Genomic DNA, 21,810 nt, shown 5'->3' with positions numbered 1-21,810 from the left:
ATCAATGGGCCAGAGTAAACTGCAAGAGTTTCAATAGGACCAAGTGTTGGGTCTACAGGTTTGAGGAGGAATGGCTGGAAAGCTGCCTGATAGAAAGGGACCTCGGTGTACTGATGGACAGTCAGCTGAATATGAGCCAGCAGTGTGCCCAGGTGGCCAAGAAGGCCAATGGCATCCTGGCTTGTATCAGGAATGGTGTGGTGAGCAGGACTAGGGAAGTAATCCTGACCCTGTACTCGGCATTGGTGAGGCCTCACCTCAAGTACTGTGTTCAGTTTTGAGCACCTCAACACAGAAAGGACGTTGAGGTGCTGGAGCAAAGAAGGGTAATGAAGTTTGTGAAGGGCTCGGAGAATATGCCCTACAAGGAGTGACTGAAGGAACTTGGGCTGTTTAGTCTGAGGAAAAGGAGGCTGAGGGGAGACCTTATTGCTCTCTTCCAATATCTGAAAGCTGCTTACAGTGAGAGCGGGGTTGGTCTCTTCTCACTGGTGACAGGTGACAGGACAAGGGGAAATGGCCTCAAGTTGTGCCAGGGGAGCTTTAGGCTGGATATCAGGAAAAACAACAGAAAGGGTTGTTAAGCACTGGAATAGGCTCCCTAGAGAGGTGGTTGAGTCACCATCTCTGGACGTGTTTAAAAACTGTTTGGATGTGGTGCTCAGGGGCATGATTTAGCAGAGGGTTGTTAGAGTTAGGGTAGTATGATTGGGTTGTGGTTGGACTTGATCTTTAAGGGCTTTTCCAACCTAAGCAATTCTATGATTCTATGATTCTAACACAATTTGAATGCATAGGTGCCTCCTCAGGTCCTGAGTTGAGTGTGCTTGCTGTGCTCAGAGCACTGCATGGCCAGTGGTTTGGCACAGCAACAGCTTCTGGTAGCACAGAGACTGCTGACAAGCAGAAGGCTGTCCTGATGGAGCAGAGGACAATCAGTGTCACCCTTGTGAGTACAGTGTTTCCTCCTGGAGTGCTCATTACTTTGTATAGCATTTCAGGAGTCATAACTGCTAACCTGACAGCCTGTAGCTGTTTGGACAAGCCTGCTTAGAAAATGAGAGGCTTTCAGGGCATCATGTTTCCAGACAGCTTCTGGTTCCACATATTTTTGCTGCAAACGAACATGCACATCTGATCAAAGAGCCTTACAGTGTTCCACCAGTTCATAAACGTTAACATCACTGATAAATCTGCATCTGTTAATGGGCAGCTCAACAAAAAAGTGACGTGGTCCGAACACAGTGTCAAGACTGCTGCTGATGACACAGCAAGTAAAAGATTCCGAGGCTGATTGACTTCAAAATGTGGTATAACATTTTCTGCCAACTTCATGCACTCTGGATATTTTAAGTAGCAGAGGAAGCTTGGACCACGCCAGCCAGTGCACCTCATCGTGAAGGGGAGCTGAGCCTCCTTCCCAAACCAGCTAATATCTTTTTCCTAAAGCTGTCATTCTTGCCCTTCTTTCCTTGCTCTCGCCCTGAAACTCCCGGCCTCTGCTCTGGATCCTTCCCGGTACTCCAGGTCGCTCTGTCCCTACCCGTCCCCGCCTCCGTGCTCTGCCGTGGTCCTCCACACGGCCGTGGAGCGCCGCGGTCCCGCAGCTCTCGAGGAGCTCTCCCCGGTGCCGGCAGCTTGCGCGGAGGCCGGGCCGGCGGCCTTCCCTGTATCTCCCGTGGCGGCCCGGCAGGCGGCAGCAGAGCGCCCCTCGGGGCCGTGGCAGTGGCCGCGCCGGCTCCGCTCCGCGGGCCGGCGAAAGGTGCGCTGTGCCCCGCTGCGGGCCCGGCCCCGAGCCTCTTGCTTTGCGAGGCGGTGTGCGGGCGGCGAGGGTGCGCCGGTCACTTCAGGCCAGGCCGAGGCGGGGTGCGGGAAAGCCCCGGGCGTGTGGGTGCGGAGCGATGTCCTGCAGAGACAAAGGCGCGCGGGTGCGGGGGGGTCGTGAAGCATCCTTCGCCGCGCCAGAGCAGACAAAGCGGTAGAGAGGCGGCCGGCACGGCACTGTGCTGTGCCCCCGGGTCTTCCAGTGCTGGGCTGCAGAGCCCAGCCGGGAGGAAGAGGAAGAGGAGGAGGAGGAAGGAGGGTGGGGGTGCGCCTCTGCCGCGGGCAGAGGGAAGCCGCTTTCTGAGCGTGAACCGAGCTCCGCGCCGCCGCCAGCCCGCCTCGCCTCGCCTCCCCGTCCCTCCGCCCTCCTCCCGCCCCCCGCCTCCCTCCCGCCGCAGCCGGCCGCGAGCCCGGATGGTTTGCGAGCGGAGTTGAGGGGGCAAACTTTGAAGCCCAGATGCCTCTGGGGCTGAGCGGCAGAGCGCGGCTGCTCCTGCAGGCACCTGCCGCCGCCCTCCCCCCGGCGCTGCCGCCCTCCGCGGGGGCGGCCGGCCCCGCTGCCGGCGGCCGCCGAGGCGGCGGGCGCTGCGGCCGCGGCTAAGGGCGGGCGGGCGGCGGGCGCGCCCCCATGCGGGTCCCGGGCCGGGGCGCGCCGGCGGCAGGCGGGAGCCGGGCGGCGGCCGGGCGGTGCTCTCCCGCCGCCTGAGTGGGCGCGGCGCGGGACGGCGGCGCGGGGTGCCGGGAGCCATGGGCTATTGCAGCGGCCGGTGCACGCTGGTGGCGGTGTGCGGCGCGCAGCTGGTGAGTGGCGGCGGGGGCGGCCCGCGGAGGGAGGGAGGCAGGCGGCGGGGCGGTTGGGCGGCTCCTCCGTGCCCGGAGAGGTGTCCGGGGGCACTGCCCGTGTCCTGGGGTCAGCGCGGGGAGAGGCGGGCGGATGGGAGATGGGTCCGCGTTACAGGTAGTTCGGCGAAGCTCGAGCAGGGCGGGCGCGCGGCGGAGTTAATAAAGTCGGGCAGTTGTGGCAGCCTGGGCTTAACTTGGTGCCCGCTCTGCCGCTGGCGCTCGGCGTTATGCACTGCGTGGCCGGGGCCGCGTCACGCGTGGTGCGTGGCTGGAGGGCAGCGTGCCGTACAGGTGTGTGCGTGGGAAGTTGATCTGTCTGCGCTCTCCTTCAGATGTGTATTTTTGTGTCTTTCTTACTTAGCGGTGTGTGCGAACATTTTATCGTTAAGCTGTTACGGAACGGAACCGATTATATATTTATACTCACAATATACAGGGGACATGTGGCAGCATTTGTAAGCTCTGCTGCCAGGCGAAACTAGACTGAGTTTGAAAAGTGGGCGCTGAAATACAGTAACAAAGAAACTGCCTAAAAATAGACCTGCGTCTAAGGTGGATACACGGCATGCGGTGGTACTGTGGCACTTTCAAAGTGACTGCGTTTAAAGTTAATGAACTGCAGTCTCTTCTAGTAACGCGTACCTGGATTAGTGTCATCCAGTCTGGTACATGATGTATGGCATTCCTATGGATTTGGAGGCTGTGACACATGGCTGAAACCATTCCTTCTTTTCTTTAGACCTAGCGTGGATGTGCTGGCAGCACAGGTGCAGACAGCACCTCTGTTAAGCAGTTAACCTCATCACGGAAAGGAAATAATTTGCATTACCCCATCCCTCTGCCTCGTACTGAATAGTTGAGCTGAGGAGTGTTGGTCAGTCTCAATAGCAACCGGCATTGTTGCCAATCCTTCTCCTGCAGACAGGTGCTAAGAGAACTACAGAAGAGAAAACCCGATAGGTTTCAGGGACCAAAATGAGTACAAAAGGGACAAGGTGTTAGCAGATCAGAAACCCAAAATGCCTGTGGTCTTCCTACTGGCTGTAATCAGCTCTTAATCCCTTTGTGTTCCAGAAAGCATTTTATTTGTAGGTTCTGTTCTCCACCTAAGTTATCTGATTCTTTTTAGCTGGATGGATCTTATCAGCCGTGATTTATTCATGCACGCTGTCTGAAAAGCGAATCTTAAATAGAAGTAGTGAATCTCAAGTGGAATGGCAGGAATGTAACCTTTTCCAGCAATTTAGAAACATAAAATTAATCACTGAAGTTCTTCAGAGCTATTTAAGTTTTAGAAGCATACTTTTCATGTTTTCTTCAAGGAGAACAAAAGTGGCTTAAATAGTACCTTGTGTGGCTAAAAGGCTATGTTTGAAATGCAATCAACAGCCAGGAGATTATGACAAGGGTGGAACGTGCTAAGATGTTCAAATGTTATTGTTTTGGAAGCCTGTGAAGGCAAATGTATTTGCTAACTCATGGTGATAAAAATACGTAAAAAAAAAAGTGGTGAAGACGTAAACAGAAACGCCCCACAGGAATATACCAGCAGGTGGATGAGGAGGTAAGCTGCTGTAGAACTGTAGTATTACTATAAGCTTTTTATAAGTGGTCATGAGCTGCAGTGTCATATATATATATATATATATATATAGCTGAAGTTAGAATTGCCTTCTGGAGTAGCTTGAGCAAACTTCTAATGTGAACACATTTTCATGAGCTGAAAGCAAACCTGGGAAGGTTTTCTGGGTGCCAAAAGAACATGCTAGTAGCAGCACACATCTCTGAGTCACATCTGGCCTCTGTCATGGCATTTAGAAAGGTCCAAAGCAGAAATAGTCATTTACATGGGAAGGAGAAAAAATTACCTCTTTGCACTTTATTACTTGTTGTATTCCTGATGGTATATTACCATATACCATCAGATCACAAGTTTTAAGTTGAGGAGGCTTAACTCTCACAGGTAGGCCTGAGGTTGGTTGATCAATTATCACTGCTTTTTAGGAGAAATGCTGCTAAGGTTCACCCTGGAATTAGCAGCCACGTTAATACTAATGTAAAACCAAGGATGAAGATGTCATCTGGCTGATGAGCACTTCTGCAGCGATAAGCATACTTTAAAAATACCTAGAAGTTTTAACAGGAGGATCTTTTATGACTAATACATGGATTTCAGTTTTTAAATGATCGTCCAAAGAAGAAAATATACCTTTATTTGAGGGGGAAAAAAGATTTTTTTAAAAGCTTTTTTTTTTTTTTTTGGTGAAAAGATATTCTTCCATTTCTGCAGTGCTAGGGTGTGGTGGCATGACTGGTCTTTCTAGGTATAACAAGAAGTAGTATTGAGGGATAGTACAGCTCACTGGAGACATTGTTACATGTCATATTCATAGAGGATGCAGATGTCCATGAATGCACAAAAAAGGGTGATTGTTTCAAATCCTGATTCAGAAGTAGAGCTTCATCAACTCAGGGGAGTCCCTGCACAAGCAAAATTATTTTCATAGATGCATTTTATATGATCCTAGCTGATGCGACGTACTCTACAATCTGATTATCAGAAAGCTCGAGGAATGTTTCATCTCTCAAGGGCATAGTGATCATTGCTCCCCTGCTTATTAACATACATATACCTTCCTATTTGTGCATTCATTTGTACTGTGGAAAACAACCAACGACAGCTCATTTTCCTCTGTATTTCAAGCCAATAAGAAGAATTAACAGCAAGTAATAGCTAATTTTGCTGATGTTGGGAACAAGCCATTGCTTTTTGTATACGATGTTAATGATCTCAAAGTAGCTTTTCACTTGGTAAATATACTAGTCTTGGTCTCTCTTGTCCTTTGCCCTGAAGAGAACTCTGGACATAGGGGCTCTGCTGCTTTTTGTTGTATGTCAGCCATCCTGATTGCACTGAGAGAATTATTTGCTGTTCCATTTTGTCCTTTATATCTCCTTATTTTGGAGTTTCTCTCTTTGTATTAATAACTTGTATCAGTAACACTAATATATGTTGTTCAGACTTTTTATTGGCAAGAACAGCAAAGGTGAACCTGCTGATTATTGTTGATTTGGTGCTTTCTGAAAGGCTCCAAGAACCCCATGGAAGCCAGTTAGAAACTTCTAGTGTCCTCTGTGGCTGCTTGAAAAAACATGGAGCAGTGGCAAAAAAGGGAAAGTACTGCATTTTTTCAGCTTAGAAGCTCTTTTTCCAAGTGGAATGGTGAGAAAGGGCCATATTTCCAAAGGAAACTTCTTTAAGTCTTCGTGAATCAATGAATCATTATCTTATTGTTTCTATCCATCAGGCAGGGCATTTTCTTTTTCTTTTTTTTAATGTAAATTGTAACTCAGTTCAGATGTAGAAGCTAAGTATTACAGCCAGTGAAATCTGTAACCAAGCTGCATACATATCAAGGCTCAGCTGTTGATTCTGAGGGATTTAATCTGATGCTCTAAAGGAGCGTGTACTATAACAGGCACAGTTTCCCCAAATTGTGAAAATTGGTGCTTTCCATAGGCAAAGATTTGCAAAGTTAGAAGTCTCCTTTTCCTTACCAACAGCCCGTGGTCTGGGACATAATCTCACCTGATGACCTACCAGATTGCCCCTGGGTAACCTCTTCCAGAAGCCACTGTCTGAGATGTATAGTAGCTAAGCAGAACAATGAAGGCCCCAAGTTTGATTGCTCTGGTCTTTAGTTTTGCTTTGAGCTAAGGAAAAAATGATCAGAAGTCTAACAAGCTGCATGGAAATGCGCTTGTTTTGTGCTTTTCCAGAAGTGAAAAATATGAATTAAGAGTGTATTCAAGTACTGTATTTCAAAAGCTGTATCATATGAGGTGATTTCTATGCTAACCTGTGCTACCAATATCCATAACCACATATTTAGTTACCTTGTTGCACATGAGGGCACACTTGATCTGCTTTCATCATGGTTTAAACATGAACAGCAAATATCCATGTGTTCATTTTTATTATTATTATCATTATTATTTTCAGTCATGGGCAGAATATTTACTTACTGTTTTGGTGTTCGTTCCTCCCCCCCCCCCCCCCAAGTGTCATCAGGTTTTGTTGGTTTATCATCTGAGCATTTGAAACCAAGGTCAGACTCTTCAAAAATGGTGGTGATCTTGTCAGATTCTCATCCATTTCACAAACCTACCTACAATATTTGCTACTATTTTATACTACGAATGGCCTTGCTTGAATGTTAAAACTCATGTTTCAACAGTTTGCAGATTGAATTATCTCTGGACCTTCAGGGAGTGAGGTTTGCCAGAACAGAGCCAGGATCCCTCAGAAAGCAAAGTGAAGACATTCATAGCATTCTCTAGCATTAGCTACTCTACAGTTTTGTAGTTTTATGTAATTAAGAACTCTTTTTAACATAGACTCTTATACCTTGCTTATCACTAGAGTACTTTCCAATAGCACATAAAAAAAAACTTATCTAGCATGTAGATTTTTATTTTTTAATTTTTATTTTTGCTGTGGGAGAACTTTTGGTGTTTGCTTCCAATTGCTTTGTTTCAGGGAGTGTTGTGTTTCTGTGTGCTTGTTTTTTTAATTATGTTTCATTGTTGCTGTTGCCAATGGTTTTCAATGGCAGCTTTAGGAGAAAAGTGTCTGCAATGGAAAATTGTGATGACATGTACATGTTCCTACATTTTCTGCTACCATCAGGGAAATTAAAGAAATGAGCTTCACAAGTGGAAGGGAAAGTGATTATGTTATTCCTCTTAGCCTGTTGATCTGGTGGTTTATCCATCTAGAAAGAGTGTAGAAAGAATTGTTTTCTCCATTTTGAATAGTACTTACTTTTAAGTCCCTGCCTGCCTTTGAAATTGTGACTGTGTCTGTGCCTTCTTTAAAATTCCACTGCTTGCTTTGTTTCAATTTTGATAGGAAAGAAAGTGAAAGTCTTAGTTTCATTGTATCTGAAAACATAGTGATCATACTAGCAATGAAAAGGAAACAATCTTATGAATAGCAGATTTTCAGCAGGTGTAGGTTTGAAAGCTATAATACTAAGAAGTTGATTTTGAGGTGTTGCTGGGAATATATAAAACAGGGAATTGCTCATGAATTCAGTGAGTGAACATCTTTTGTTGCTATGAAAAGAATATGTTGCAACCTTTTTCAGTTTAAGCGAGACCTCAGTAGAGAAGTAAACAATATTTTTCTGTTCTATTTTTGAGATAAAATACCAAAGATTCATAACCAAGCTGTTTATTTCTAATAACTCGAGGTAAAAAATAGTGACACACACAGAAAGTGAATGTCAAAGGTTGCAATCCATTACGTCATTCAATTTTAGTGGACTGACTTTCAGTATGGAATGTACAGTACGTTTTTTTCATAGAAATGTGAATGAGTAATAATAGTTGTGTATAATCAATCATGCACTTTGTGAAAAACAGAGTTTGTTGTTTTAGTTACAGAGGTAAGAGATTTCAAAGCAGCTGAACAGCAAATCTAATTCACTGCTTCTCAACACTGAACTCCTTTAGAGCAGACTCAGCATTCAGATACTGCAGTGATGGGTGGGAGAGAAAGGCTTAAATAGATTGAGAAGAGGTGAATAGACTACCTGGATATAGGGACATGGAATATCTAGCTAAGTTACTGTTCTTGTAAAGCCATGAGACAAGTCTTTGGCAACAGGAATTAATTTCGTATTGACAGAGACCTGAGCTAGCAGCTTGAATGATGAGCAGCAGGAAGGATTTTTGTTTTGCTTTTTGGTTTCTTTGCAAGAAGCACTAAGTAAGCAATTTTTAAAGACACAAAAAACTCCATAGTCATTCTGTAGTCAGTGGAGAGAAATCTATCACTTGGTAATCAACAGAAAGAAATATGTTCCATAGCAAAAACAAACAAACAAAACAAACAAACAAAAACCCCCCAAACACATTTTTGAGTTAGGGGTGAGGGTTCTCCTATCCTGAACAGTGGGAATGCATACAGTGCAAGTGAAGCATGTAAGGCTTGCAACAAGTGCTTGATGATGTGAGTGGGTTAGTTCTTGGAAAGAAAAAAACATCTTGAATGTCTTTTCATTGTCCTGGTACATCAGATGAGGCTCTTCATGCATCCTGTAGACATGGGTCTCAACATGTATTTTCAGGAGTGTGGAGATTAGAGAAATTCATGGACTGGTGAGATTAAGCCCACAACTGCTCTTGAGGCAGATGTCAGTGCTCAGTGAACTGCCCAGATAACCCCATGCACCCTAAATGGCCTTTGTAGTTCCATCATTCCATTCAGTTCAAGATATTATCCCAGGCGTACAGTGCCAAAAGACATTGTATGGGGGAAAGATGAGTAAGTGAATTCCTCCATGGATTACATCTTTTTCTTTAATTTAAGTGACATTTAGTGGAGAATGACAATAATGAGTATTTTTGTGTTTGTACTGGGACAAGGGTATACATGATCTGACTATTTTAGGGTGAAGACTTTACATGATCTCCAGATTGAGAAGTGCTGCTTTAGAAAGCCATTTGTTTCCATTGAGTGTAGAAGGAAACGAAGGAGTCTGGTTTCACCAGAGTAATGTCAACTGTTGGGCACACTTCAATTAAGATCCTCTAGAAAACACGTAATCAAGACACAGCTTTGCATTCTTCTGTAAGCACTCACTGATGCTAAAATCAAAATGATTAAACTAACTTATACTCACTTTGATTATTAGATAATTTTCTGTAGGCTTTCTGCAGGAATGCCAGGGATCACTGTAAATAAGATGTGATCGTAAAGAATATGCTGAAAACACAATAATTTTAAAGCATCAAATATTTCATTGTCATCCAGATAAATCTTGTTTTTTACTTCTATATATATATAAGTATATATAAGTATGTAAGCATATATATATACACACACACATATCTGTGTGTATATATATATGCATTTATATTGTAGTGAATGAAAGAGGGAGGCTGTTGAGTCATAGGACTTGATAAGTGGAATGGACACAATAGCTGAAAGGACACTTTCTTGCCACTGTGACAAGCAGAGATTTCACAATTTGTTATTTTATCCCCTCTGCCCAGATGTATATGTACCAACTGGATGGCATGTGAGAGTAGTTCCAGCATTATATCACTGTATGACCCTCTGCTGGAAATGACATTTAGAGGAAAAGTTACTGATATCTGTGTTCACTAAAAAGTAAATATGCATAGCTAATAGTTCTATTCACCACAGATCACACTTATGCATTTTTAATAAAAACTTGATTTTAATTCATACATAACTTATGAGAAATATTTATCAGTTTAGGATTTTGCTAACTTCAACTTAAATGTTTACTTACAACTGATTACCTTGAAAATTTCTTTCATCCGAGGCTGAGATTTACTTGTCATACACAAACTTGCTTTTTCTGCTGCCTAAATAATAATGTAACATACATAAGAAATACTAATTATGCTACTGATTGCTAAAATCACTAAAAATACCCTTTATATGACATAAACGAATCTCAGATTTCCCTATGCTGTTTGCAGCAGTGGCTTCGTGGCTTCTAACACCACTTTTTTTTTTTTTTCTCAGTTGGGATTTTAGGTGGCATCTCTTCTGGCAAGTCACCAGTTATACAGAACTGGCAAGTTACCAGTTACATGAATGAGAATAGGAAAAGTCTATCGTATCCTGCATTCAGACCATAACAGATTGAGTCACCCTTATTTTCTTATGAAGGAAATCTCATTAGTAGAGTTTTATACAGAAGGCAGCATATGAAGTTAATTCAGTTATTTCTGAAAGAGATGTTGAAATGATACTGCCAGTCATATGTCACATCACCTTTCAGAATGCAAAAGTGCTGAGCCGTTTGCAGATGGCAGGAGAGAGGTTTGTGCTTATCTCATTTAATCATGTAATGTATAGTCTAAGGACCACCTTCTGAAGGTGGCTACCTCTTTGTGTTGGCTGTATACAGATCTTTGAGTTGCTGTCCAGTCATTAATATAATGCCTGCATCTCTCCTTCACACACCTTTGTTTACTTCACTGCACAGTTCAGTCTACTCTTCTTTGGTGATGTCTTTGTACTCAGGAAGCAAAGACAGTCTGCAGAGCTGTTATTTAGGATATTGGCAGAACAAACATGGGTGAAGTTTATGTGATTCTGTGATGCATAACTTCTACATTAATGGAAGTCGTGCTAGAGGTCTGGAACCAGGGTCAGAGTGCTACCCTTGTTCACCTTGAGTAACATTTACTGTCTCTCTTGAGCGATCCCATGTAGCGAGGGGAAATGGTTTACAGAACAAGACAGTTTTGGGAGACAAAGTATCTCAAGTCTAAGGTGCTGATTAACATTTATGTAAGAAAACTTCATTGTTTTAAGAACTAATGTGATTCATTCCAGATGACTCATGCCATGGGTCAATTTACTAATTAAAAATTCCTTTAAACTTCTTCATAGGAGACTACAAATTGACCCTCAACAAGTATATTCTTTCTCATTTGAAGATAAAAACCTTTTGTGAGGAAAGGAAGATGGATGCTACTATGTCTCTTTAGAACAATGCATGGATCTTTGAAAAGTTATTCTTCAATAATTAAACAAAATGTAAAGTTTGCAAATTTTTGGTATGGCCCACAATGGCCCAGCGTTTTCCATTATTCTCTGGCCCCAGTCTCTGTGGCAGGCTGTTCTTTTACAAAGCGCAGAAACAAAAGGAGGAAAAAACCGTTTGCATGTCATTGCTGCATTCACAAAGCCACAAATACATTAAACTCAAGATACTGCTCATTGTGCCCATGAGCCACCAGTGACAAAGGTCCTGTGAGTACCACCGAATACCAGGCAGTCATATGTCATTACATCACTATTCAAATTCATAGAGCCGATGACAGCAATAAATAAACAAATAAATGAAAACACCAGGAGCTAAAGGAATGCAAAAGGATGAGGCTTGTCTGAAAAAAGAATTTAAAATACAGATTTTTTTTTTTTCGTTAGCTATGAAGTTGATATTTCCCTTTTTATTTTAATTTTTAAAGCCATTTCTATCTCATGCCCTTTAGGCTTGCTAGCTTTTGTTTTATGACGTTAGTAACAGTCACAGGCAGTGACAGCAGCTGGTGACAAGCCAGATGATGGCACTGGTAGTGTTAACATAAGACATGGGCTTCAGTGCATCCTGAAAACAGAGTTCATTGTCTTGAATTTTATCAGACTGGCTTTCTTGAGAGTGGAGCTGGCAGTAAATTTGGTACTCATGGGGGGAGAACTACAACAAACTAGAGTTGGACGCAGCATTCATCAGTATAGCCAGCAATGCCTTTTTCTGATCCTGGCAGCCTCTCAGAATATTTACTGGAGCTGCTGTCTAAAATATACTTTAAATGAAAGCCATCACTGAGAGGTAGGGTCATAATGGTAGAAACAGAAGAAAGTTGCTGGGCTCAACTGCTGGAAGAGATGGTGTCTGTTCTGTGTAGTGCTAAACTGTGCTTTTTGAGATGCATAATAAAAGTTATTTATGGACACCGATAAAACGGTATCTGTTGTATAATATCACAGATAAGCATAAGGACAGTAACAAAAGGCAGCTGGTTTAGTAAGCTCTATTTGCTGCAGAAATGTGCTTCTCTTTGCGAATTGAAATTAAAAAAAGTAGGGGGAGAATGGTGTGTTTTTGTGGCTTCTGGCATTTGCAATCATTCTTGCTTTGCTGTGTACTTACAAAGACAATTATGTGGGTCCCATGTCTGTATTATATTTGTCATGACTAGCGTCTTATTAGAGGACAGCTGCTTCTTTCTGCCCAACACATGTACATAACTGCCCCCAATAATAATGGAAGTTATGAATGTAACCCTCTATGCTGCACCAAAGCGGGCTGCTGGAGCACTCAGGGTTTCAGTTAATTAGTACAGGTGTAAAACAGGAAAGAAGCAGTGATGAATCTTGGACTGTTCACATGCTTGTTAAGAGTGTTGTACCTGTAAGGATGCTTTGAACTCCCAGCAATCTTTAATTGGCCCTTGTAACGGGAGAGTGAAAAAGGCATCAACATCTGAGCATCTCAGATCACACTGAGTGCCTTCTCAAGGAGGTCAGGTACACAGGTCCCTGTCAACCTCGTGCAGCTTTGAGGAATTTTGGTGCGCAAGGGATATTTCCAAGTTGTAAGCATTTTACAGTAACTCCTCAATATCATCCTCATTACAGAAGGATTAGAAATGGGTGACAAGCAGACTGCTCCCAAGTCCCTTAGATAATATAATGGTGCTTCAGCTGCTGTTGCTTCTGTGAGAACTGGACCGATCTGAATGAAAGAGGAATATAGAAGTGGCACAGTGAGTGGCACAGTGCCACAAAAATGCACTTAAGAGCTAATGTAAACTAAACCAGAAAAAAGTATTTCCAATGAACAGCAAGGTTTGTTGGCCCAACAAGGATGTATTTTCAAGAACCACCTTGTTCTATTTTGTCTGTTGAGCTGGATGTGCACATCCTGAAGTACTTCTCTCAGTTCAAATCTGCAGAGTGTGCAGCTCAGACCTGCTTAGTGAATGTAAATGTGTCCAGCTCTGTCTAGGTTTTTCTTTTGTTCCTGCTTTAGGTTTGTTTTTCAGAGCTTGAATGAATTTGAAGCCTTGCAGTATTTGGGATAACTAATTGGGCTTCTGGGTGTAAACAAACCCTGACTTTTCTTGAAAGGTGAAAAACATTATTCTGAAAGCTGCAGCAACTATTCCAAACGGCTTCCTAACTAATTTAAAGCAAGACAGTTATACAAAACTACAGTGATGAATGAATTGAACAGTTAATATTTGACATTTCATTTTATGATTATAGCATTTAAAAATAGCTGGCTTTTGACACACTGCTGGTATGTTTTTATATGAACAGGGAAATCAAGATTTACATTAAAGAGTTCCCTATTAGCTTTTGGTTTGATGTCTCCAGAGAATGATTGCACTGAAGATCCTAGTTGCCCTGATACCCTGTGCAAGCATTGATACATTCAATAATAATGGTTTGGTGGGTGGAGAAATTAATTTGCCTCCACAACTGGACAGGTAGGATGATGAAAGGAGATTTGGGGAATAGCAGAACAGGTGAACTTAAGGGGAATGTTGTTTTTAATGGTCTGAGGTATTTTAGATCTCTGTAAAAATGAGAACAGACAATCCCAAATGCCAGAAAAGTGCTTGAGAACAGGCTGGTCTGAGACCAGCTTTGGAGGTATGTCTGTCACAATTGGAATGTATGGGAGATGCAAACTGTATTTTCATTTTTCCAGACTTCAGGAAAATTTGATTCCAATCTTGGTACCCCATACTCACCTTTTGGATAAAATTTTGTCTGATCTCATAAACATCTCCCTCCTCATGTTGGTAGTGCCCAGGTGTGGCTTGGGTCTAGGTCAGACTGAGCATGCTTAGTATCCATGCAAGCTTTGAATAGTGGCATAATTCTTATCCCAACATATTGATGGCCACCAAGTTGGCCACATCCCTGGTCTTTCAGTGTTAAATGATTTCACAGTGAAATGCATCAGTGTCTCACCCACGTAATCCAACAGGAATTGGATTATTTTGAAGATGGGGAAATTTATTGAAAGGATTGTGCTGAGGGAAGGGTTGGGTAATCTTCCAGGAGCATTTGCATGTAAAATGTCAACCTGCATTCATGGGGAGCCTGTCCTGATGAATGATGTAGTCCCTGCAAATTCTGCCTTAGTAATGGTGCAGATCTTTCCTAGAGTGGTGTGATTTTGTGCTGTCTCTTACATGGAGTTCCACCAAACATTTGGTGTGCGATAGGTAACTAACGATTATTTTCTACTTCTAGTGTTATGATTTACATGGTAGCAATACTGGAGCCTGTATAAGGTCAGCATGCTAATGCAGTTACCTGAATCCCTTTAGAAGATCAAATTTGATAAAATGTGCTTAGTGAATATTTTTTTAAAGGTCAAAAAGTAAAGACTATTTATTTACTTCAATCGAAATTCATCATGTCTTAAGTTATGGTGTGAGACAAAGCAAAAAATCTCAAGAATTATGTTATACTTGACAGTATATTGATTATTAATTGTCTCAACATGAGCCGAAAGTGAGCTGAAAAGCAGTTTTACAAATTTACATAAATATTTCTGATTGGCAGTTCTTTTTGTAATATTGATCTACCTAGGTATTTTGTTCCACACTTTGCCTCCACATTAATGTATCACAAAAGTTAGAACATCCTCATTTTTTATTAAAAACTGGTAAGAAAATCTTGTATTTCAGTTAATATTCCTGGAGTGTGATAAAAATTCTTGTTTTGATATCATTAACATGCTAATTTCACAAGGAAGAATGCTTTACACAACACTGATTTTAATGGATAACCCATGCCATGAGTAGCACTACTATAAAGAATTTGGCCTTGGAAAGGGGAATAATCACTCAAGGAAGATGTGCATCTATAAAGTCCTTTTAAGAAGAATGCTCATGTTTGCAAGACATTATATTGTTATTATCTTTTAGAACCCCTTTCTTGTTGCAGCTACTTTACAGTCTCCTTGTGATTCCAAAAATAATACAAGCTCTTTCATTAGACAGCTAGTATAATCTTAAAGTAGATGTTTCTAGTGCATAACATTGGAGATCTGCATCATTTTCTGTAACTCTTTCCTTATTTGCTGCTACGCTTTCCTATCTGTACAAGTACCTGAGAGGAACATACCAGCTACCTTGGTGCTGAGGCTGCCTATCAAGGTGATGTAGGCAGGCATGTGCCCCAAGGGGCGAATTCACTGCCCTGTTAATAGTATTTAGCAAACTTAACTTAGATGCTCTGAATTATTCTTTGGATAACCAACATCTCTACCAACCTGATAGATTACATCAGATCCTAGATTTGGTGCCTCAGGTACTCAGAAAGCCTACACACTGACTTGCCCCGTGTATACCTGGTGTAGCACTCTGTGCTAAGCATACAGTAGATTAAAATATTGACTAAACTCTTTTTTTTAACCCTCTCATGACACAGCTCCGCCCTGTCTCTTCCACACATATTTACACACATGTGGATGCACACACACACTCTACTGTAACCAGAGTTATTAACTGACTGCATTTGCTTATGAGTCTGCACAGTGGACAAAAACGGACAAACAAACAAAAAAAAGAGGTAATTTTTCTTCAGGCTTGCTAATGTATTAAGATGAATATAATTATAAACAGGAAAGTTGTAAAATAGAGTTAATAAAATTCATCCTTATAAGGACTATTTACCCTCATAATGGTGATTGAGTCTCTGTTTTTCAAGAGCTGACAGGCACTAATGGAGAATGCAAGAGCAGTTTTTTTCATACCCTCTTTTTGTATTTGTATTTGTACTTGTATTACTTCCTTGAAATGCTTTGATACTAACAAAAGATAGCTAGAACTGTTGCTTATTTGATATTTGCTGTATTATCTTGCCTTGATCTGCTGCCATAAGGAATATAATTTATACACCTATAAACTAAGTGACATAAGCAGCAACAATTTCCTTCTAGATAGCTTCTAATAAACAGCCTATATTTCTGGACATAATCACTCCTTCTGATTCTTTCATATGTCAGTGAGTCTTAATGAATCTTCTCGGTTGTAGTTAGTGATCTATTTGGTGACAAGACAATGTCTAGCCAAACAAATCTGCCTACATTTTATTGGTCTATCATTTTTTTTCCTGTAAGTAACAGGTTAAAAAACGTAGGGGAAATATCATGTCTGTTGCACCAAAACATGAGAAAAAGATGCAGAGAAGCTTCCAAGCAACACTGCCTGTGCTGGGGAAAGGAATCTTCAGTGACAGAAAATCTGTTTACATAAATGAATAGGATGGTAGTAAGGCTTAATCATTTGAAGAAGTGTATCTAAGAATGATATGAACTGAATTTTGACATTATAACAGAACCATCGTGAGATGTGAGGATGAAGGAATGGGGAGAGGAAAATGAAAGGAGACAGAGTCCCATCAGAGGCAGGACTGATTGTGAATTTTGGGAATTTACTTTCACAGAGGTGTGTTTTTTTCCCCAGACCAATTTCTTTTCTATACTGCTCTGAAATCGAAAAGGTCAAAATGAATGATTGTTTTTCAGGAATTCATAGTCCATGCCAGTCTGAAGCATTTAATTTCATATATTTATCCATACACAGGAAATGGGTGAGTACGTTTTACAGATGAATAAATATATGGAGGAAAATAATGGTACGTCTCAAAGCTGTGTAGAGATGTTATATTTGGCATCAAATTCAGATTTGAAGCAGTTATATGTCAGCTATTGTGGGTATACTGAAGTGCACACATGATGATACACAATATGTCTTGGAGTTTGGGGACTTTAACAGGAAAGCTTATATAACTCTGTAGCTTGAAATGGTAAACTAGGTTTCATGGAGACAATGTTAGTACGTGTAGCTTAGGCACAGGCAGAGATTTAAGTCAGACATTGAAAAGTATAAGCAGTGGGTTTCATGTCCGTTTTCAGCACAATGTTGCGACACAGGAGACAGCAGCTTAATATGTCTGAGTGAAGTCTTAGCTCTGAATGTATGTCCTGTGAGTTTTTAAAATAGAATCCTGGTGAGTTGAATAGAATCATATTCTCCTACACTGCATGGGTGGTAGTCAGGACTTCAGGGGAATGGATGATAGATCTGATATTAATGGAAGTGTGTTAGAAACAGATAAGAATTTATCTTCATGCATGTGTCACAGGTGAATTTGTCTTTAACAGTCCTATAAGCCAAGTAAATGATAAATGTTTCATAGTTATGTCACCGAATTAAATGGGAAAAGGTCATTCATTCATGCTGCCACTTTCTACTATTATTACCGATGCTAGTCTGCTAATTTGGGAGAAAGACAAAAGGAAAGGAGAGAAAAATTAAAATTAAACTGAGGGTGGAAGGCAAGGGACCCTGCTAGGAATGCAGACATACAGAAGTCCTTTTCAGAGTTGATATTGAGCTCCAGGAATGAGTGCAGAAGATGGGTGTTCTCTGCTGGAGCTGGCTTACTGGGGAGCTGGTTGGTTCTGTGCATGGCTGAGAGGCATTGAAGCTGCACCCTGTGGAGCTGAAAGGACTGAGCAATGTGTCCATTGGTGGAGAAATACCCTGCTACTCATTCCATTCACCTGTAGCTCAGTCACTTAAGAGAGAAGTCAGCTGTGCCATTTGAGCAGCGTGCATGGAAAAAATAATTCTGACTTATATGCTCCAACAGCAAGCAGGTGCACTTCAAGTTTATTTTGTAAATAACATAAAAATATGCTTACTCCAGTAACTTTAAAGTTATAACATAACGTCTATTTCTTATTACAAAACCACAAAATCATAGGGGTTGGAAGAGACCTCTGGAGACCATCTAGTCCAAGTTCCTGCTAAAGGAGGTTCCCTAGAATAGATTGCCAACGAAAGTGTCCAACCAGGACTTGAATATCTCTAGAAAGGAGACTCTACAACCTTTCTTGGCAGCTTGTTCCAGTTCTCTGTCACCCTCACAGTAAAGAAGTTTTCCTCTCATTTATATGAAACTTCCCCTTGGTGAACTCATGTTGACTCTTCCTGATAGCCTTATTTTCTTCCACTTGCTTGGAGCTGACATCCAGAATAATGTGCTCCATCATGCGCCCAGGGATGGAAGTGAGGATGACTCACTGGTAGTTTCTCAGGTCCTCCTTCTTGCCCTTTTAGGAAATGAGTGATAATGGCTTTCTTCCAGTCCTCAAGTACCTCTCCCATTCTCCATGGTCTTTCAAAGACGATAGAGAACAGTACGGCAATCACTTCTAGCACCCTCAGCACTTATGTGTGCATCCCATTAGGGCTTGTGCTTTTCTGAATGTGTATAAAAAGTGTTATTTTCATTTTCTGGTGTGTTAATACTTACAGATACCAGATTTTAACTCTGTCTTTTCCTAATTTGAGTTTGGTTGTATCTTAAAAATATGTTTATCATTCGCTTCACCAATTATCACATAAAAATTATGTTCAAAATTTAAGTATTTATTAAAATCTTCTGAAGCTGAATATGATATTGATATGTTTAGTAGCTTACTGAGCTACATGATTTTCCCTTAGCATGCTCATCTATATTTTTCCAGCTTGCCTTAACTTCTGATGAGACCTGAAGGCAGCATTCTTTTTATGCTTCAGCTACTTGGTATACTAAAAAGCAGTAGATGTAGTGGAGCTACTTAGATTGGTCTTGTGGACCTGCCTCAGGTCTTAACAGAAGAATTTATTGGTTTCTTTGCAATGAATGAGATGAATAGGGCAGACTGAAGTGGGGTGAGGGTCTGGATTTAGATGTGCATCCTATGCCCACCTTCAGCGCATGTGTAGGGTTAGGATCTGCACTTACCGCCTGTGCTGGAGTCAGGCACAAAGAGTGCTCCTTTGGTTCCATGGGGAGGTTCTGTCCTTTCTGTTGTGGTATGTCTGGGGGAGGAGTGATGGTAGCTGTACTGCCACCCATTTTTTTGCATAACAGGCAACCTGTTGGATTGTACACACAAGAATGAACGTTTTTATGTTGCCCTCTTTAGCAGATGGGGGCTGAAATCTTCATTTCTCTGCCATTGCGAGAGGACATGAGAGGAACAGTGGGAACATCAATCTGCTTCCTTTTCAGGCTGAGTCAAGAATGGGAGAAAGGAAGGAAGAAGAGCCTCAAAGTCCCTGTATGTGAAAAGGAGAAGTTACATACAGAAATGTACTCGTGCTTAGTTCCTTGGACCACTTACACCTTCTCTGTTATTTGTTTGGAATTTGATTTATATGGTGCTGAGTCAACTAGAAGTAACCTCTGTGACTTGTCCAGAGTCATGGTATCAGTTGCAATTGGACCTGAAGCCTTAAACCTTGACATTTTCCATTCCAGGGGTGATTTTAATTTCTTATTTAGTAATCAAGTTCAGAGTTTGGTATAGGTCTAGGTAACTGAATTCTCACTCATTGCTGTTACCAAAAAACTTGATCCAGGCCCCAAGATAAATACCTCTTTATGAAACAAAAGATTTATTAAAAACATTAAGAAAACTCTCAAGAAAACTCCTTCTGAGTGCTACTTTAGTACAAATACCAAGTTGTTTTTTCAGGAGAAACAGGAATGATCAAATGTAACTTTTATTTATTTTGCTTGCACTCTAAAATATTGTTTCTATCATCCTTAGCAGTTATCTAAAAAAAACCTTGCAAAGTGATTTTTTTTTTTTTTAAAGTTTTCTTCCTCCTGGTGTGTTAGTGGTCAAATTCTGATTTCATTCAGTGAGACTTTAAAGTCAGTGTCAACAATAAGAAAAAATGAGCATACGTGGAGTTCTCTGTGATTACTAGTAACACTAGATAAAACTGAATCTGGGCTGTATGAAAATGGTCATAACATCGTTCTTTCTTGCTCATTCTCTCATCTGCAATCCTCTCCCAATTCACTGCCCTGTGCAGCCCGATGCTGAGCCCCTCAGAAGCAGGATTAGGGACTGAGGGCAGTGAGCAGAGCACTAGCACTCCACACCAAATTGGAGCTTTTCACCTTTGAGTATGCCTTTTTAATTTCTCTGTATGCCTTTTTTATTTCTCTGAACTGCTCCTTCAAGCAATTTCCAGAACAACTGAAGATACTCTGTTTGAATTGGAATTGTTTTGGTTATCTTTCCAACATGCTCTTTTCAATCTCCCTGAACCATGTTAAGCACAGAATGGAATTTCTGCACATCGTTGGCCTGTGTTTTACATCCCTGGCATCCCACAGGCAGAATTGAGCTCTTTTTCTCATCTGTTCTTTTCTTTGGCTGTGTCATTCTTTGAATCTACAGGAAAAAAAAAAAAAAGAGGATGTTTTGGTTTATTTATTGCATATCCATCTGATTAGTGTTGCTATGAGCTTACTGCCATCTGCCAGACTAGGAAAAAAGCACTGAACAAAAACAACAACAAAAACCCTCACGGTATAATCTATTTCTTTATGATCTACAGTCTTCATAAATGCAGTTCTGGTGCAGTCAGATGGATAAGTTTCTTACTGGGTTTCTAAAAGTCAGGGACTTTTTTGTGTGTTTTCAGCACTTTTCAGTTCAGGTAAGTGTGTTTTCAGTAGACTTAACTTATGGGAACTCTTGCAATTGCCAGAGTAACAGTTCAGTGATTCAAGGAAATTATTGGTAGCCACAATTATGGTTCTCTTTTCACTGGCAAAAACATTAATGTCATGGCTTTGCTGTCTTGCCTCAGTTTTTCAGCAGTAAAAAATACAATTACTTCATTGGAAATGTTCTGCTTGCTATACTTTATCTTCTGCTGTGCTTTCTTTTTTTCTGTCTTACTTATATTTAGAATCATAGAGTCATACAAAAGGTTTGGGTTGAAAGGGACCTTTAAGATCATCTAGTTCCAACCTCCTGTTATAGGCAGGACATGTCCCTCTACACCAGGTTGCTCAGAGCCCCATCCAGCCTGGCCTTGAATGCTCCCAGAGAGAGGGCATTCACAACCTCTCTGGGCAACCTGTTCCAGTGTCTCACCACCCTCACAGTAAAAAATGTCTTCTTAATATCTAGTCTAAACTCTTCCAGTTTAAAGTCTTTTCCCCTTGTCCTGTCGCTACCTGCCCTTATAAAAAGTCCCTTCCCAGCTTTCCTGTAGGCTCCCTTCAGGTACTGGAAGGCCGCTATAAGGTCCCCCCGGAGCCTTCTCTTCTCCAGTCTAAAGAGCCCCAGCTCTCTCAGCCTGTTTTCATAGGGGAGGTGCTCTAGCCCTCTGAACGTCTTTGTGGCCCTCCTCTGGTTCTGCTCAAACAGCTCTATTTCCTTCTTGTGTTGGGGGCTCCAGAACTGGACAAAATTATAATTATATAATTTATTATATGCATAAAAATTCATCAGGTGATGAAGTTTGATGTTTGTAAAGGTTGAAATGCTCCTTGTAGTGGGCAATATGAAGTTCTATCATAGATCTTTTCCAGTTTTGATTTCTTCTAAACATAATGCCTTCTAGCTTTTGCCTCTTTTTTTCTCACCTATAATTGCAGTTGTAAATATTGTCAGAAAGAGGCATGGTAAAAAATCAGTTTCCTGACTACTTTTGCATTTTCTCTTATTTTTCCCATATCATCTCCAAATAAATTTTTAA

At 41.5% G+C, this 21,810-nt stretch overlaps 1 protein-coding gene across 2 annotated transcripts in view; it reads left to right on the top strand.

Annotated features, from left to right (window-relative positions):
- Window positions 1-2,521: 2,521 nt before the first annotated feature.
- The window catches only part of NKAIN2 (Na+/K+ transporting ATPase interacting 2), a 517,562-nt gene continuing 498,273 nt past the window's right edge, over window positions 2,522-21,810 (top strand). Inside the window, exon 1 of one of the 2 annotated variants that reach the window (NM_001277834.2) lies at window positions 2,522-2,625. In NM_001277834.2, the coding sequence (NP_001264763.1) occupies window positions 2,572-2,625 (54 nt within the window). In that variant the 5' untranslated portion in view covers window positions 2,522-2,571. Of the gene's footprint in view, window positions 2,626-2,684; window positions 2,783-21,810 lie in introns of those variants that run through there. The other variant, XM_040697148.2, reaches the window with a different exon arrangement.

Source organism: Gallus gallus, chromosome 3, assembly GCF_016699485.2.
Source record: "Gallus gallus isolate bGalGal1 chromosome 3, bGalGal1.mat.broiler.GRCg7b, whole genome shotgun sequence".
Classification (NCBI taxonomy): domain Eukaryota; kingdom Metazoa; phylum Chordata; class Aves; order Galliformes; family Phasianidae; genus Gallus; species Gallus gallus.
Note: the sequence above shows the minus strand (reverse complement) of the source record. Positions and strands in the feature narration are given on the sequence as shown.